Source organism: Spea bombifrons, chromosome 12 (assembly GCF_027358695.1).
Source record: "Spea bombifrons isolate aSpeBom1 chromosome 12, aSpeBom1.2.pri, whole genome shotgun sequence".
NCBI lineage: Eukaryota > Metazoa > Chordata > Amphibia > Anura > Pelobatidae > Spea > Spea bombifrons.
The window spans coordinates 13,123,110-13,142,698 of NC_071098.1; the positions used below are offsets into that span (position 1 = coordinate 13,123,110).

General features: G+C 40.1%; 1 protein-coding gene across 1 annotated transcript; it reads left to right on the top strand.

Moving 5' to 3' along the window:
- Nucleotides 1–6,990: 6,990 nt before the first annotated feature.
- On the top strand, nucleotides 6,991–11,150 carry LOC128470568 (ferredoxin-fold anticodon-binding domain-containing protein 1-like). Its single transcript, XM_053452454.1, has 3 exons — nucleotides 6,991–7,073; nucleotides 8,736–8,885; nucleotides 9,568–11,150. The coding sequence occupies exons 1-3, from the start codon at nucleotides 6,991–6,993 to the stop codon at nucleotides 10,748–10,750; spliced, it is 1,416 nt and encodes a 471-aa protein (XP_053308429.1). The 3' UTR covers nucleotides 10,751–11,150.
- Nucleotides 11,151–19,589: the final 8,439 nt, after the last annotated feature.

The following is a 19,589-nucleotide window of genomic DNA, read 5'->3' on the forward strand; positions in this document are numbered from 1 at the left end:
CAGCAGCACTAGACGTCACTCACTAATCTGAATATTGAGTGATTGGTAACCAGTCCTGGGGAGAGTTGTGTTCTTTGGGGGTTCAGTATGTTGCCTGTCTAAGAGAAAATCCTCTGGCATTGAACACTGGTGAGTGGGCATGAAAACACCTGCTGGACCACTAAAGAGATACCTGTCCAGATAACAGCTTTTTGGTCCCAGTAATGCAGAGGGTCAGTATCAGGAGGTACAAGTTCTTCCTTAAGTTCAGCCTCCGAGTTTAGGGAGCTTGGGTGGTACTAGTACCCACCAAACTATTAAGGGTCGCTGTCCAAATGGGTGATCATCCTGTGGTCTAGAGCAGCTTCTGTGCATAGGTGCAAAGGATTAGGAATGGAACATGTGGCTGGCACTACTACTTTGAATTTCTATTTCCAACCCCTGCATCTTTCTGCGTAGCTTGCCCCTTTTGGGCTGCATCTCACACCCCCCACAGACGAGACAGGGGCAAAACTAGAAACAGGACCCAGTGCAAAAAATTGCTGCTGAGCCTCCCAACTTCATTTAGCAACATGCCCCAAATTGCCACCTTTGCCCCAAAACAGTTTGTGAGCTCTGTGAAGGAACCCTCCATCACTGGGGCCCTTGGAGAGGCCTGAGAGCCAGCTTCCTTACTGACTATGGGCCCTGGCTTTGTAAAGATTTATGTGTCTACCCCCTGCAGTATATCATCTCATCACTTGCTGATCTGCAACCAGGGAGTGACCGCCAATGTTTTAGTTTAATGTCCGTTCCCCCCACTCCATGGTGCATTAATGTGTTGTATAAGTCAGTCTCCCCACCAGTTCCACCACTACAGACATTTACCCCAGCCAAACCTTGGAACTGATTTTCCAGTAATAGATAGTGGAGGTTGGGACCCCATTGTATTGTTAATGCCTTTACTGCTCCTGTTGTCTCTGGGAGGCAGATTAAGGGGGCAGTTGATTTATGTTAATGTGTATTTTGCTGGATATATCCAGCCCTGTGTGTGAAAAATAAGGAACATTTGGTCACAGAGGTTGCCCCAGGCCCGCTAGAGGCACAGGCCGGTCTTAGTTGCAACCACAGAGACCCCCTGAGCATGAGCATGTCTCTCCAACTTTTAAAATTATTTTACCCTTAACCTTTTTTACCCCTAGCCCTTGGGTCACAGAGGGTTGCCAGCATGTGCTCTGGGGTGTCTTAGATTGCCTACTGACCTGCTTTGCAACCCACCCCTTGTAATCTTTTCCCTGGAAAGACCTCATTTTTTTGTTTTCCAGCACGTGTCATGCTTTGGAGCTGACAGTCATGCACGTGTCGTTTAAAGTAGCTAAGTAAGATGACCTAGCTCAAAGTAGCAGTGCTCTGGCTTAAGTCCTCGGTCACATGCCTAATGGCTTCAGGACCCCCACCGTTTGCCCCATTAATGCCTATTCCTCTCTATTGAACGGGCAGGAAACCCCAATGGTCTGCTCAGAGGACATGGAGTGAAGAGCCCACTGATACTCTAGGATCTGCCCCATCATGTCTTTGCCTGGATCCTGACCCCTCAGCGAGTCCTTGGTTGTAGCTGTGACTAAAACTGCGCCCCTTACTTTGGTAGGTGCGGTGGAAAAGATTTTACCACTGGTAGTAGATTGAGAGTGTCGGTACTGCTGCGGCTGCTGCATGCAACTCGTGGTAGGGGTAGTTCAACTTCTGACTCCAAGCAAGAGGGCTTCTGCCTACTTGGGAGTAGTATACCATGCCCCCCAATTGTCCCGATTAAAGCGGGACAGTCCTGATTTTGGGTCTCTGTCCCGCCTATCCGTTCCTCTGTCCCGCTTTGCAGGGGCAGAGGAAGGGTGAGGCCAGGGCCGGACTGGCCCACCGGGATACCAGGAAATTTCCCGGTGGGCAGCCCTTTGGGCGGCATGGTGCGTGCACACCAGCCCCTTTAAGTTCATGCTGCTATGAACTACTCTTCCAATGATGCTCAGCCAGCATTATGATGGTGAGAATCATAGGAATTTTAGTTCACAGCTACCATTTATGTTTTACAACCTCAATATAGACTGGGGATTTATGTCTTAACTTCCTGTGTTTATCTCAGTGATGTTTGCTTTAGAACTGAATTATCAGCTCATGTAAGAAGTTGCAACACTTTAACTGCAACACTTTAATCTAGATATTGTCCCTCTGTCATTTTTACTATATCCTCAGGCGTAGGCACCAAGTTGGCAGTTTCTGCACACAGCACAATAGAACAAAGGTGTTTCTTTTACAGTAACACTTTAAATTATACAGGAAAGGAAGAATTTTAAAATAATAAGACTGGCAGTTGTATAATTCATATTCAACTGTAGGCACAATCATAAAACAAAACATGGCAACAAAGAAAACATTGAAATGACCCCTGTTCTTAATACTGTGTGTGACAGAACTGCATTGCTGGGCCAGACACATCCCCTTGCGGAGAGTTGCAGGCCACGTTCAGCCTGGACATTTGGGCCGTGGTTCTTCCTGTGGGGGACATGTGGGGGTCACTTGTAAAAATGCAGGTTGAATTGTACAAAGACTATCTCCTCACACCATAGGAAGCCCTTCCATAGTCATTGTGTCCCTGCACCTTAAATTAATTAATATTATAATAGTTCTGTTAAGTCTTAATCTTGTGAGATGTAATTCAATTATGTACTGATGTAATTGAGCCATTTTGTTCTGTTTAAAACCTGGCTGTTGTTTTGATGTTTCTGGATAAATATGCTATATTCTGTTCAATAAAATTGTCATTCTTGCTGTACTTAATTCAAGGTAGTTGTGTCTACTTATTGGTTACACGTAGCAGGGTTCCAAAGTGTGCATGCTGACATTGGGGTGATCTCTGGAGCGACTACAGCTCTCTTGGGGAACCCGTTACACTGTGTATTGTCCCCTTTAGCATCATGGACAGCAGTCTTTTGTAATGGTTGTCTATAAGGCCCAAAATTCTTGAAGGTGGTATAGCTGCCCATTTTTCATGGCAAATGCCTCCAGGTCGTGCAAAGTCTTTGGTTATCTTGCATGAACCGAAACTGTGAGAGTAGCAATTTAAAAAGCCACAGGTGTGGGAAATTAACCTTTAAAAGGATTTACCTCCGACACCTGTGCCTGGGCTGCTCCCGCGACGAGACTTCATCCAGCGGCTCCACGTGCTGACTCCAGACCTTCCCGGGTAGCGAGTGCGCGTCCTGAGCCGCTTCCCGTCCACCGGCTTCAACACACGGTCGACCACGCGGCAAACTGAATCAACAGCACCACCGTGTGTCCAAACCTAGAAATGCGCGTTAGACCAGCTTGTCCACTACACAACGTCTCCGTTCCTGTCTTTCCTGGCAGGCCCTCCGGGGTCCTACTTCACCAGACTGTTTCACTGTAAATGCCATTTTAACCTGCGTGTGTAACAGCTTGTGTGTCTGTAAATAAATGATCAGCCATATTTTCAAAATCAATGCCAATCACAATTTCTACCAGGGTATGTAAACTTTGGAGCACAACTGTATATATATATACCCTTACAAAAAAATTACTGCAGTTTTTCTGAAGTAATACTGCAGTTTTTTGGACATGAAAAAACTGCAATACTGCACTTTTACTGCAGTATTACTGCACATTTACTGCATTTGTACTTCACTGTACTGCAGTTGTACTGCAGTTATTTTTGTACGGAAGTACAAATGCAATAAAGCTGCAGTACATTGAAGTACAACTGTAGGTTTGCAATATAAAAAAAAAGTGCAGTAATACTGCAGTACAGTGAAGTACAAATGCAGTAAAACTGAGGTAAATGTGCAGTAATACTGCAGTAAAAGTGCAGTATTGCAGTTTTTTCATGTCCAAAAAACTGCAGTATTACTTCAGAAAAACTGCAGTAATTTTTTGTAAGGGTATATATATATATATATATATATATATATATATATATATATATATATATATATATATATACACAGTTGTGTATATATCAGAGGGACAACCAGCGATATTTAGTAGAGGAGACTTAATAGTCTGTTTGAATCTGCTCTGATTGAAAGAGACTTCCAGGCTTTCCAGGATGGTGAAAATGGTTCACAAAAGCTAATCCTTAAGCAGTCCTTTGAAGATGAAGTGAATGAATTCAAATGTTTTCTAATTTCTGCCCCCCTAGTAAATGCTTTTTTTTTTAAATTCAAATTCAAGTACGTATAAGCTATGTTTAATGTTATACTGTAAGCCCCTTTAAGTTTCTACTGTACCTGAAGTCACCTTTAGGAGTATATTTTATTATTTGAAAAAAAATGTATATTTGTAATTATTTATTATGGGCAAGCATAAGGTTTTCACTTATCTTGTCACTTGCTTATTTCTGCATAAAGCTTTCACCTTGCATTCTAAATATGTAATTAGCAGATAATTTCCATTTTGTATGGCATTACAAGAAAACCCCACAATAGTCGCCTCCTAAGCTTCAATGGTGTCGCTGAAACACCTTGATCAGGATGGCATTCAGTGACACCGAACAGCCACCCCAGGACGCACCGTGACCGATCCGGAGAGCGCTCACAAACGCCACTGCGAGAGATTTTGCCACTCACAAGCTGGAGGTGTCCTTTAAAAAAAAAAAATAAACAAGTTTCCAAAGTTTTCAAGACGGTCTCACCAGACCTTCCCTCCTGAAAACTATGTCTCAAGTTGCAGGTTGAATACAGGTACTGCATACAACGATGCAAGTCAATGGAGCCCAGCTTTCTAAGCAGAATGTGATTAGTAAACTATTTTAAAAAAAGGAAATAAAAAGACCAGCTGTGGTATATACCAGAAGCTGTACATTCATACCTGAAGTACAATTTGTGTGATAAAAACACAAAATAACTACCACAAAGTTTGGGGAGTCTTCAAAATATATAAATTTCATTGCCCGGGTTCAATGATACCCAAAATAGCCACATGGGGCAGAATGTTCAGATTTTGAGAAAGAAAAAAAAAAAGTGAGAAGTATGTTTTTTTTTTCGTTTCACCTTTTCATCGTTTTGTATGTTGGTTAGGTAGGTTGGTATGAGCCCTAATACCACTGACTGTAAGCACTATATACTATGGCAGGGGCGTCCAACCTGCGGCCCTCCAGCTGCTCCAGGACCGCAGGTTGGACGCCCCTGTACTATGGCTTTTGGCAGGATTTATACTGCAGGAGCGAATGCTTAGACTGCACAACACCAGTCACTATTTCAAGATATCTTACCTTGAGTGTAGGCATCTAAATTAAAAATTCACTGAGCTACATATTTCCAGGCAAGAATGCACAGAATTCTAAGTCTACTTGTAGCCCTTGAGGTTTGGAGCCATGTACCACATATATGTTTTTAAACACAATTACACTTCTGCCGACACTTCAACTGTTATGCTGAATTTAAGTGTGTGAGAGTGATGGGTGTTATGCTGAATGTAAGTGTGTGAGAGTGATGGGTGTTATGCTGAATGTAAGTGTGTGAGGGTGATGGGTGTTATGCTGAATGTAAGTGTGTGAGAGTGATGGGTGTTATGCTGAATGTAAGTGTGTGAGAGTGATGGGTGATGCTGAATGTTTGTGAATGAGGGTTTCAGATAGCATGGATGTGTAAGTGTTGGGGGATAGCTTGGCATAGGGAGTCCGTAATCACATTCCTTTCATGCCCAGATTCCATCATTTAGTGGCTGCCTAGGCATGATAGGAGTGTGATTGCTGTTATAAATTATTTTTTGGTCCAACTTCGGTGTGTTAACACTTTTATTGGACAGAATAATTCAGTATTAATATATATATATATATATATAATTGCAAACAGCAATCACACTCCTATCATGCTAAGTCAGCCAGCACATGCTAGAACCTGGGCATGATAGAATTGTAATTGTTGTTATATATATGTATATATATATATATATATATATATATATATATATATGTTAATAATTGTTGTTGATTTTTTTGTTTTATTTTTTGTGTTACTTTTAATAAAGTATTTTAATGGGTTTTTTTTTGTTTTTTTTTTTCAGTTTTGGCCAAGTGAATGCTGAATTTTCAGTTTCAGTACAGAATGTTCATTTCGGTGCATCCCTACTATATACTATGCCAGTCACTAAAGTGGTAAGCCTACACCACATCAATGTTTGGCTTAGTATATAGTGAGAGGGGTTGTCGGTGTCTGGCTCAATGTATAGGCACGCATTGACGGTGGTACCGCATAATCCTTAAGTATATAATGATAACAGTTATGCTGTACCCCTGTCAATGTTTGCCTAACTATGCAGTTTTGTGTGTGTGGGGGGGGGTGCCACATACAGGGTCTGCCACAGGTGCCAAATACTCTAGGTACGCCCCTGCATCATGCGGCTGTCAGACCCAATGGCCATGCCTCAGCTCCTCTTCCCACGTCTTAAAAGGGGTGTGATGAAGAGCTGAGGCATGCGGTGTGTGCACACCGGCCACTTTATTTTCATTAGGCGCTGGTGGAGTGACTGCCGCACGACGGCCATTTTCAATGTCGCTCGCAGCCGCTTTGATGGTGCAATGGGCCAGTTGACTAGACTTGCCCCCCAGGCCTTAGGCTGCCAGCCCTCCCCTGCTGGCAACCAGTTCATTTTAAATCTTTTTTTTCTCAAGGTGTAGAATTGTTGATGGGAAATGGTCCAAAAGCCAACATCCAATTGGTATCCCCAAACGCTCTTCATGCATGCTGAGTAAGATGGGTCAAAAGAAAAAAGTGTGAACATTACACAAAGTGATGATGGAGCAGACCACATATGGACAAGATATAAAAATCTAGGAACCATGGCATTTTTGTTTTAAAGGCAAGAATTAGTGATCATTGTCAGTGATACCTATTCTTTTGCAGCTGTGCAGATGTTTTAACCCAGGAAGGGGACATCCATGTGGCCTTATGTAAAGGACAGGGTGGGACTCCTGCTGACCGTCCAATAAGAGAATGGCATAACAGCTGGCAAGTGGTATCCATGGCAGCCAGAGCGGGGTTTGTTCTGAGGCAGTTGTTCCCTTTGCCAGTGATGTATACAGTGGGTCAGTCCACAGGGTACAGGTAAGTTGATGCTGAAATAACTGATGGTGGATCTCCATGTGTCTCCGTGTATTTTAAATGTATTGCCAGAAATCATTCCATTCAGGGATTAAGAATTGCTACTATCCAAGTTATGGGACCTCGTGGTATATAACTGCCAGCATAATGTATTTACCGTAGTTGCTCAATTATAAGACGACCCTGATTATAAGACCCCCCAAAATCTGAATACTAATTTATGAAAAAAGCCTGAATATAAGACGACCCTATAGGAAAAAAGTTTTACCAGTAAATATTAATTCATGTAAACTATGTGAACAATTGTTTGTTAATAAAAGCTACGAGAAAAATATTTTGTTTTTATTTCCTTTTTTCAACCTGCCCCCCCAGTTATGCACATCTGCCCCCAGGCTTGCCACTCTGCCCCAGAAATGCCTTATACCCTCTAAATGCCACTGTGCCCCATTATATGCCTTTTAACCCTCTATATGCCACTGTGCCCCATGATATGCCTTTTGACCCCCCTATGTGCCACTCTGCCTCCAGAATTGCCTTATACCGCTATATGCCACTCTGGCATTTAGGGGTTAAAAAAGCATATAATGGGGCAGAGTGGCATATATGGGGGCATAAGGCATTTCAGGAGGCAGAGTGGCACATAGAGGGTTTAAAAGGCATTTCTGGAGGCAGAGTGGCATTAAGGGGGTTAAAAGAGCACTCTGCCTCCAGAAATGCCCTATGCCCCCCCCCCCATTTAACACTCCCTCCTCCAAACTTACCGGTGCTTCTGAGTCCCCGGTGCTTAGTCCAGGCAGCGTGTAGAGCTCTACGCGCTTGAGCGGAAGTTGTCTACGTGAATCGTGTAGAGCTCTACACGCTGCCCGGACTAAGCACCGGGGACTCAGAGGCACCGGTAAATTGGGGGGGAATAACACAGGAGGATCCTGGTCCCCTGCATCTGAGTCCCCGGTGCTTAGTCCGGGCAGCGCGTAGAGCTCTACGCAAATCGTGTAGAGCTCTACACGCTGCCCGGACTAAGCACCGGGGACTCAGAAGCACCGGTAAATTGGGGGGGGCATAACACAGGAGGAAGATCCAGGTCCCCTGCATCGCTGCGGGGGATCTGGATCTTAGTCTCATAGTCTGACCTATTTGAGGTCTGATTATAAGACGACCCCGATTATAAGACGAGAGATATTTTTCAGAGCATTTGCTCTGGAAAAAACCTCGTCTTATAATCGGGCAAATACGATATATTGTAAATAGTTTATTCAAGTGAACACAATTCTTTCAAACCAAGGGCCTGAGGCATGCCTGTAGGGCATACTCAGCTTTCATGTGCAATAAAGTGCGTTTGATGGTTTGAGTGTCCCTTAATTCTTGTCATAAGGTTGTCTTTTTGGGAATAGTCTTTGCCTGTTTAAGATGCCGGTAATCTGTTGCAATAGCATCTACTAATCATGCACCATGAAAGTTGTATACGGTACATGCTTTTCTTAACAGTCCACAATAATGTTTAGCTCCTTGCTCTTTGCGTGAAGGTTCCACGTATATACATTTGATATTATTCAGCAGCAGCTCATGGGCCTCTGCTTTGCCTAAAAAAAAAATAAACATATCTTGAGGTCACTGAACACATGGATATTTCATATAATTGTTTGTGCCTGTTTCTCTTTGCCACAGAAGCCAAGAAAAATCATTTCTTGCGGATGGCTCATTGAATCATATCTTCACCAGAGGTTTGCCAGTGGAGAACATGATTCCGCTGGACATAATCAGTATGTTAATGGGAACGCCACCTTCTCGCCAGACCCCAGAATGGTGTGATAAAATGTAAGTGCTAATGATGGCTGTCTACTTGGGTACTAATGCCCTGTTTCCATTTTATTTTCTGGGGATTTCATTGAATATGTTTACAGAAATAGCGTGTATGTTCCATTTGTGTGATCTCACTATATGTTTGCGGTTTGTTCACTAAAGTAAACTCTTTTACTTCACTATGCATTATACAGGTCCATCCCTTGTGTGTATTTGCTGCAGGAGCTGCCTGGCTCACTGGCTGGCTTTTTATAATGCATGGTTAAATCAATGAGTGTTCAGAATTTTCTTATGCATTATACAGGTCTAGGTGAGTTCAGCCCTTCCTGCTCAAGAAAGTTGCCACTGTTGACCTTCATATTGAATACTGAAATGAGGCATTTGAAACTCCAACGCTCTTGCAAGCTCTTCTGATAACTCTCCCTATTGCCCAAACTCATGGAATTGCCAATATAGCTTCTACATAAGCATGTTTATGTAAAATATTGTCTTGAAACATCCCCCATCAGTCATTGTCTAGCTAATCATACTTTTGAAAAATACAAGGAATATTTAGTGTGTCCAGCTGATAACTTTTGACAACTTCAATGATAATCTGTCTGTTGTATATGGCATATATTTTTAGATTTATAATTACATCTCATTAAGAGGTTGTTCCTAACATTATATAACAATGTCGCTTCTTTCATTTATGTAGTGGGGATTTACTGAGAAGAGATCCATGTCATCCCACCAACCTACTCAATGATAAACTTGTGGCCTTCCTTGGCCAATCCATGATCCTAAATCATTTCAAAGATACATTCCCTCTTGTACGCGAGACTTGTGTTTCTTCTGCTTGTCCTTGGCAATCAGAGTCTCAAGCCAGTTTGTATTATACTCGGACTACTGACAAGAATGAAATACCATCAACGGACTTTCGTGATCTTCAGGAAAAGAAGGCTTCTTGTGATAAAAACACTTATGTGATGGATGTCCATGCAACATGTGATGAAAACACAGATCAGAACTTTAGAATCAGTTACTTGAGGCCATCACTGACACACTGTATTGACTGTATAATTAAGAAAAATCATATTTCATCCAATTCTCTGTATGTTTTAAGTGGGCCTGTTTTCAGGAAGTGTTTAATATCACCGTGGATTATGCCAGTTTACCGTGAGACTCTTATCATGTTGGGATTTCAGAGTAATAATGCCACAGCCCATCATCAACTGCTGATTGATGCTGTTGAAAAGGCTATAATGTCTCTAGTGACTTTTACATCCAGTGAATCTATTTGTTTTGTTAAGAATGAATTAGAATCCTGTACAAATGTGAACCCTTTAACTGCTCACCAGAAGCTTACTGATGCACATTATACGATTAATATGTCAGCACCTGCTTGTAATGGAGATCAAGTTGTAGGACGCATAATTTCAGTTTTACCAGGGCAGCTAAGTAACAACTTTGGTCTTCTACTGGTGACAATTAATATAGACCTAATAACCTTGCTTCTTTTAGATGTCCCTGATTGGCGACTGCTCTGGACAGCAGATGCTCGATTCATGCAACAGTACAAGTTTCACCAGCTAAAACCCTTTCAAACCTTATCTTTGTATCCGCCATATTATGTTCATGATGTCAGCTTCTGGGTCGGTGAAGGCTCAGTGTTTGATGATATAGAGTTTCACACTATTGTCCAAAGAGTCTCCAAGGGGACTGTTGTTCGCATTCAGCTACAGGATCGATTTGAGAACTCCACAGCCAGAAAGACCAGCCTGTGTTATCGGGTTATCTATCAGTCTTGTGATAGGGCTCTTTCTTATGAGGCAGCATCAGCAATGCAACTGCTATTAAGGGAAGAGCTGCAACGGTGTCTAAGTGTCACGCTTAGATAGTAAACTGCTGTGTGCATGACAGCAAAACCTTGCTCCATGTTAACAAGAAAAAATGGTCACTTTATTAGGTATACCTGTATAATTGGTTGTTAACACCAATAGTTAATCAGCCAATAACATGACAGCAACCCAATGCATTTAGGCATGTCTATGTAGTTCAAACATCAAGTCTTCCAGTCTTCCATTGTCCGGTTTCTGTGATCCTGTGAAAATTGTAGCCTTAGTTTCCGGTTCCTAGCTGGCAGGTGTAGAACCCGGTGTGGTCTTCTGCTGCTGTAGCCCATCTGCTTCAAGGAATGGTTTTATGAGTTACTGTTGCCTTTCTGTCATCTCGAACCAGTCTGCCCATTTTTTCTTTCACTTCTGTAAAGTATTTTTCAAATAAAAGTCAGAAACTGTGTTTTTGGTTCATTTTTTTCAACATATTCTTTAATAGTAAATTAGATGATATGATTAAATTAATGGTATCTTGTCCTGAACAAAAGACAATATTTGAATATTAATTTAGGAATTCCTCTATAAGAAAAAAGTTTTACCAGTAAATATTAATTCAATAAACTATGTTTCTATGTTTAATAAAAACTATGATTGAATAAATGCATTTGTTTTATTTAAATGCCACTTTTTCCCCCAGATAAGCCACTCTGCCCCCTTATATGCAACTCTGCCCCCAGAAATACCTTATACCCTGTGGCGTCAACAGCTTTCACATGTGGGGGGGGCACATGGGGGGACAGAGACCAAAGTGTGTGTGGGGCAATTATAAAACACTATATATACACTATATATATATATATATATATAATATATGCGTTAGACATGCATTTTTAACAATGCAATATATATATACTTATCTCTTTAAAATAAAGACTATGATTAAAATATGATTTCTGCTGAACTGGCAGTTAGTTTTCATTCTTTAATATTAGACCCTACTGCCGATATTTATAAATATTATACCCTGCTGCCAATTTATGTTATCCTCCTCTACAACACCCCCCAAAAAATTGCCCACACTGACTGCTGATCAGGGGACGACTGTGAGAGTCAGCGCAGTCTTCCTTCCTTCTGAGAGCACCGTGACATTGAAAGGTCCTCTCCCCGTAATCATCCCCAGAGTCCCTTTGTCCCCTCATTTACTAAACCACACCCCTCTTTTACTTACTCCCTGTAGTTCAGGTATAGATCAAATAAACAACACATGTAAATAGCACATGCATGTATAGATCAACTGAATAAAAAATAAAAACACTGTATTTGCAGGTATACATAAATAACGTATGGAAACATAGCATTGCATGTATAGATCAACATAACACACAAACCCAGCATTGCATGGGTAGATCAACTGGAATTCACATGTAAACTCAGCACTGAGGGTATAGATCAAATAAACAACCCACGGAAACAGCACTCCAGGTATAACCCCTGTATTTGCAAGTATACATAACTAATGTATGGAAACATAGCATAGCAGATAAAGATCAACAGAATAACACAAAAACCCAGCTTTGCAGGAATAGATTAATTGGAATTCACAGAAAAACTCAGAATGAAAGGTATAGATAAAACCCCCTAAGGCAAAGATCACAGGTCGCGCACCCCAAAGGCCGGCCTTGGCATCCACACTATTCACATTATTCACACAATCATTTATTCTTTCAATCTTTCACACAAATTTGTAACACATATTGATTAATGCATTCTCACAAATTCATCAATTTTCTCACTCATTGTAACACAATTCATCCACACATTAATTCATACCCTCACTCGTTCACACAATTCATCTACACATTAATCAATTCATTCTCTCTCTCATTCTGACTCTTTATTTCAATATTCTCACTACCCTCCTTTCTCACTATCTACCCCGTCTCTACCCCTTCTCACTATCTACTCCATCTCCCTCCATTCTCCCTCTCTACTCACTCTCCCTCCCTTCTCCCTATCTACCCCTTCTCACTCCCTTCAGCTTATCTACCCCTTATCCCTCCCTTCTCCCTATCTACTCTCTCCTTCTTTTGAAGTTCAATTACCTTGTAGAAGTCCTGCAGTGGAAGAGCCTCTGTCTCGCTGCTCTGTTGGGAGCACGCTGATTCACTGCTGAGCGCTGGAATATGACGTTAAGCCTTTTTATCCCCTATATGCCACTCTGCCTCCCTGATATTCATTTAACCCCCTTTATGCCACTCTGCCTCCAGAAATCCCTTGCCCCCAGTTACCAGTACTACCCTAGACTTGTTCACATGCTTCAGATTCCTTGGTGTCTAGTGGGTGGCAGCCATTGGAGGTCTGCATGATGCGCAGAGAAACCTCCGCTGCTGCTGCCAGTACTTCCACCAAAGTTTATATGAAAGAGCACCAGAAAGCCATGTGATGTCGGTGCTCTGTCACAGAAGCCCCAGTGGAAGTGGCAGCAGCAGTGGAGGTTGTCTGCGCGCATCGCACAGACCTCCACCGACTGCCAGAGAGAAGGATCCAGGTCCCCTGCAAGGGATCTGGATCTTACTCCTCTATTTGACATCTGATTAGAAGATGACCTCGAATATCAGACCATAGTTATGGTCATATGATCAAGCAAGACGAACCCCCACAATCTTAATATTAAATTAGGAAAAAAAGAAAAAATCCTCAATATAAGATGACCCCATAAGAAAAAAGTTTTACTAGTAAATGTTAACTCACGTAAAATATTTTTTCATATTTAATAAAAGCTATGATTGAGAAAAATATTTTTCTGTTTTTATTTCCTTTTATTTGTCAACCTGTCCCCCAGTTCTGCACATCTGCGGCCAGGCTTGCCACTCTGCCTGCCTGATATATCTTATACCCTCCTATATACCACTCTGCCCCATGATATGCCTTTTAACCCATTATATGCCACCCTGCCTCCAGAAATGCCTTATGCCCTCTTATGCATATAGGGGTTAAAAGGCATATCATGGGACAGGGTGGCATAAAGGGGGTTTAAGGGATTTCTGCAGGCAGAGTGGCATATAGGGGGATTTAAAGGCATTTCTGAAGGGTATTTTTCAGAGTATTTGCACAGAGTATGTGAGTGCAATGTCACCAATACTAGACAAGAACCTGGTTGCATGAAATATGACTAGGGGATGGGTTTCAAAAGTAATCAAACTAGAAAGAAAGAATCAGAGAATTAGGGATCACAGAATGACTTCATCAGTTATAATAATCCATAATACAAACCATGCCCCATATTTCTGAATGAATACAGCCAAACACTTTTTGGAGTGTTTGTTTCTGGTGCTATGGCTGGTGTGTAATCAAGGTAGTCTTGAGTGTGGTTTTACCGATGGTGGCTGATGACATTTGGATTCCCAAGCAATACCTATTATCCGGAAAAAAAAATAATTCACAGGACAGAAAGAGATACATGCCGGACCTGGGACTTAACTCTTCATTCCAGGACCGTGCAAGTGAAATCTGGGTAGGATGCCGACTCATAGCACAGTGCACCTGCGTGGATCAGCATGTGGGTTTCAGAGGTCAAACCACCTTACTGGAAGTTCCCAATGTATAATTTGACTTAAAAAGTGCAGTCACCTGTGAGATGTTGAGCTCAGCTACAGGGAGTCACACACCATACATTATCAGCATGGGAATAATACTGATGTATATTATAATTTACAAACCGATACAGTTAAACATGTTAAACATGTTTTCTGTACCTGATGTACTGTAGTTTAAGTGTCTAATTACATTTACATGTTGTATTTGGTAACATGTACATTATTGGTACTATACACATAAAATGTCAATATCATTTTCCTTAGATTTCCCCTAAAATGTATTCAGCGGCTTCTCTTCTGCATGCACATGGTAAGTGTACAGGCTCCCTGCATAATACATCTCCTGCTTTACCCCCGTGCCCTGCTTATATGTTAGAGGGTAATACATTCCCTTTACTTTACACATGTGCATAACCACACTTATCCTAATATACACCCATACAGTTTATTAAAGGTTTCGGTAGTGTTTATTTGCCTATGGGCACCTGGGATATTCATTTGCCTATAAGATCAATCACAAGACAGTAAACTAGTAAACAGGATCTGCCGTTGGCCTCTGCAAGAAGTAGATGGCTGTGCAAATCAAAGTGGGCGTCTCTACCCTGTGAAAGAAATACAAAAATGAAACATTATTACATGGTTACTTCCACTGTTGCTTTGTTTTTGGCTGCAAATCAATTCAAACAGAGTGTGTGTTTTCAATCAGAAATACAAAAGAAACCTCCAGATATTTCAAATAGCCACAGAAGGCACACTTTTGTATTATCCCCTACTCAGTGGTATCTTTTATCTGATTGAAGTATGGATACACAGGGTCCCCTGATGAATTTTAATCAAACTCAAGGTTTCTACTACATTGTGGGTATAAGAGAGTTTACTGTCATATATACAGAAATGAATAACACATACCATGGCCAATGCAAGTGATGAGTGCTTTGTGATGTCACAATGATGACATCACAAACCCAGTGAATTTATGCTCTGCCACCTCTGCTCCTTGTCACATTCCATTAACTGACGGCTGTTGGTTAGTTGGCAAGCTAATGTCTAACAGAATGATTTTCTGTATTTTATTTCTTTTGGTGCTAATGCCTGATTCCCAGGTTTCAGGCTGCCTAAAATGTCATCAGGACGCCGAAAGAAAGCTTGAGCAGTTTAAAATAATTTTGAAAAACAAGCATGTGGCAGATTTTAAAAAAGTCCATGCTTACATAACCAAGGGAATAAGTGACATAACAGATCACTTTGCAGATCTTCTACTTGGTAAGTAGTAACAGCTTAATAAATGTATTAGGATTAAAACATGAACCCTTGTATTAAGCATTAGGGTTCTATCTGTGGGAGTTGCCGGTGGATTATATTTCATTTAAGTTTGTTTGGTTTAATATTGGCCCCTGGGAGGAATGGGATTGTCATATAGAAAGCTTCGAAGGGTCAGCTCGGGTACAATATGTCCTAATTCTAGCTGTGCCAACACCAATGACAATATCAGGGTGAAAAATCCTCTTCAATCTTGTATAAAACTTTATAACTTGAAATTTCTTTTTTTGTTTATGCCGCTGCACTCAGTGGGTCGATTATTCCTGGAGAACATCAGGTCAAAATGGTTTAAAATGCAGTTTTTCAATTTCATAACTTTTACAATGTGTTTTTCAGATAAATTTGCTATTTCCCAATTGGTTGAACAACTTGACAATCCTGTGCAGACGATCGGTGCCTCAGTTGCTGAAGGTATTTATTTGCTATATTTCATGTTATTAACCCCTTTATCTCCAGTAGCCAGATATAGACCGATGTGTGTATTGAATATTGTTACAAAGAAGAAGTGCAGTGATTGAGCCGTAACACTAGTGGTAGATTCAAAAAAAGCATTAGCGCCGTTGGGCTGGCAGATGCTCGTTCAACGACTCAAATCAACTTTACTTCTGTACAGCAGATCGGGGATTCACTTATTCCCAAATTGTTGCTGAGATTTGGAAGGGGTAGAACGTAATTAAAAATAATGTTCTAACAGGTACTTTTCCTCAAAGGAGACAAATAGAGGTTTAGTCTTCACCGACCCGATATTCTAAACATGAATAAAGGATATTGTAAAGTATATGGTTACCCCTGCATCCCGACGATCACAGAATGGGTGGGAAATGTATGTATTTGGCCCGTAACTAAACTTTTTTCTTTTGGTAGGAACTCACTACATGAACACAATCGATGCGAGTTTGAAACACCTTAAAGCAAACTTCAGTGCCATCTTTAACCAGTTTATGTCAGAAAGTAAGTAAGGATTTAAGAAAAGCACAATCTTTTTGGAAACCTAAATAACTAGTGTGTTAATATTAGATTTGAAATGTAACTTTGCAGGTAATTAACCAATAGAGCATTAACAATAATGAGGATTATTTTTTAGATTTGATGTTTTGTGTTTTTTGCATTATGTGTAAAGAGATTACTGGTGGTTCTGTATTAATTTCTATATAGTTCATCATGTTTATGCTCAGTATGGGGGTATTTATTTTCACATTTTGGGGTTTTTCTTGTTACATTAGTGGTTGGGCAACAGATATTAGACTGTATCCCAGCTCCCTGCTTAGTGCATCATGTGAGAGGGAACACGGAATAGAAATGTGTGATGGAGATGCTTATATCTCGATCCCCTCGTAGTCAGCAACATGGCTAAGAAAGAAGACTCCTAGGGATAGATAGAAAGCAGTCTTTGCAGTTATTTGGCAGGGCATTGGTTATAACCTTTATGGATGACTCGAATAGTTCAATTGGCCGATATATACTGTATGCGTGCAAATACACTTTACAGAAGAGGCATTAATGATGTTATCTTTGTTTCCAGGGTACTGTCCTAATCTGAAAGGTAAGCACAATTTAAAGTTTCTAAACATCTATATGTGTTTTTTTTATCCAAAATATCAACATGTCCCAAATGGCTTAAAACAATGACTACATTTAATGACTGAAGAACTTTAAAAGAAATTATATCCAGAAATCAGTTTCTTAATTAAAAACCTTTATTGAGATTAACATTAACAATGGTCGAATAACAATAACATCTTCCGACATTGTAGCATTGTGGCATTTTTACCTTGTTGGGTTACAAAATCCCACAATAACCATCACTAAAACAATAAAATATAGTTGTCCAACCTAATGCTCAACGTCATTTCTTGTAAAGGAAGAATTGTGTATTGGCTGGAAAGCTCTACAGAACCTAACTTTAAATATTTGGTGTTTGACTCTTTTTCATGAAGTTATTATATATTTCCATCGATATATTTTCCTAACTTAAAGTAATTCCCGATTTTTCCAAATTCCTTTCCAAAACTTCAAAATTCCAAATGTTCAAAACTATTATATATTAATTGACCTGGTTTTAACCCAGGAATGCTATGGACATGTCTTATTTAGTATTTATCCACATAGTTTTACTAAATCTATAACTCTGTAATTTAAAAACAGAATAAAATCATTTATTTCCACATTTAATTTATTGCGGAATAACACATAATGTAAAAACATTTATCTTTGTACTTTTAGTGTTAAATAGCAAATCATTTTTTTTCATTTTCTTATTCTGTTTTCTTCTCTTTTTAGGGGATAAAGCATGTGGTAAGTGTCTTTCTAATATACTTTAATCACGACAACAAATCACAATCCTTGTCAACATTATGGGTCCAACTGTTCAGCACTGGCATGATTCTCCACATACAATATGTCCTAATTGCTGGTGATTGAGGGTATGAGTGTTAACGGGTGAAAGAGCAATCAGAAATGTATCGTTTAATACAGAGAAAGGACATAATCCAATGGAGCAGCCAAGAGGTGCTGTTAAGAGAGTGGCCACTGAGAGGTTAAGATAAGTCCTACTTTGATAAGGAGAGAAGCAATATATTGTAATCAACAGAAGCCCCTAGAATGGAAACAGGACAACAACCACTAAGGGGTTCCCAGAACAGGTCTAGATTAATCTGAATGTTCTTCATATCAGCCATCATTGTATTGATTTTTTAAATGTTTTTCTGCAGGCTTGATGATCCAAACTCTCACAAGCTGTAAGAACTGTGAAGAGGTAAAGGTACCGTGCATGGGAGGTCATAGCCAATGTAATGGTAAGTGTTTTGCTCCTCACACAGTCTCAAATGAAAATATCCAGTCGTAAATTACATTATATAGGAGATCACTTATTTAAATAAAGTCAGTCGAGATATATTCTCGTGATGTGTCTAGTAAACCTGGTTGGTGGGCTCATAAAAGATTCCATAGCTTCAGTGAAAGTTCTTTTTCTACAAAACTCTACTGAAACATGTGTTATATGTAATTCTTCTACGTATATCTCATTCAACACGGAATATGCTCGGTGTTGAAATTTCCCCTGGATTATTCTATTGCCACCAGAATACGCTGCTTGTTTCTATAACCATTTAATCTAACTATGACTTTTTATTTCTGTTTTAGAAAAGATGGATCAGTGTTCGCTATGCTTTTGTACTGCAGACAACAATAAATGCAAAGGTAAGAAACTACCAGAAAATTATATTAAGCATTTTTATAATGGTTCATGGGTGAACTCCTTCGCATGGCACAAAAAAAGACAGATCCTATCATCAACTAGCAACACTGGCCTGTAAACTCAAAATATCTGTTTATTTTCTGTGAAATAATCACGTATCTAGGCTGATTATCTACACAATATCATTAAGAAGCATGTAATAACTAAATATTGCAAATAATGACATTTGTATTGTTCTAGATGTGCAGAGTGGGAAATCCTGCAAACCTTGTAGAGGGCGCGAATCCTGTATGACCGAAATACTGAAATGTGGAGGTAAGACAGTCATAATTTTGTACAAGGAAATAGAAAAATGATTTCTCTTATTTATTAAAGTCATAGGATACATTGGCAAGACCTGTTCTCCCAATCCTTCACAACCTCTTTTCTCTCTATCCCACATTTTCTTCTTTTTCTAATTATTGTTGTGTTTTATGTTTTGTTTTAACCATTTTAGCCATAACCATAATGGCTAATTTTCCATATTTTCAAGTCACCTTCCTATTTATTTATCTTCAGCAAGAATGGAAACGTATTCCTGGTGCTCTGGTGGAGGTCTATGCATATCTGAGTTAGCCTTACGCTACTAATTTGAAAAGAAATGAGTCTTTTTCGCACATTTTATACTACAGTTGATATAATCTTGAGGTCATGATATATATAACACTTTTGATGTTTTCATTTTAGATCGGACTACAGACGTAATCAAAGGTCAAGAAGTAATCTTTGATTGTAGTTTAAATTGGCATGT

What these genes read in the sequence shown, in the direction of transcription:
- LOC128470568 (XM_053452454.1), top strand. Translation starts at nt 6,991, where the DNA reads ATGGCAGCCAGAGCGGGGTTTGTTCTGAGGCAGTTGTTCCCTTTGCCA. An exon ending in GGTCAGTCCACAGGGTACAG is followed by an intron (nt 7,074 to 8,735) that starts GTAAGTTGATGC and finishes TCTTTGCCACAG; the next exon opens with AAGCCAAGAAAAATCATTTC. An exon ending in CCAGAATGGTGTGATAAAAT is followed by an intron (nt 8,886 to 9,567) that starts GTAAGTGCTAAT and finishes TCATTTATGTAG; the next exon opens with TGGGGATTTACTGAGAAGAG.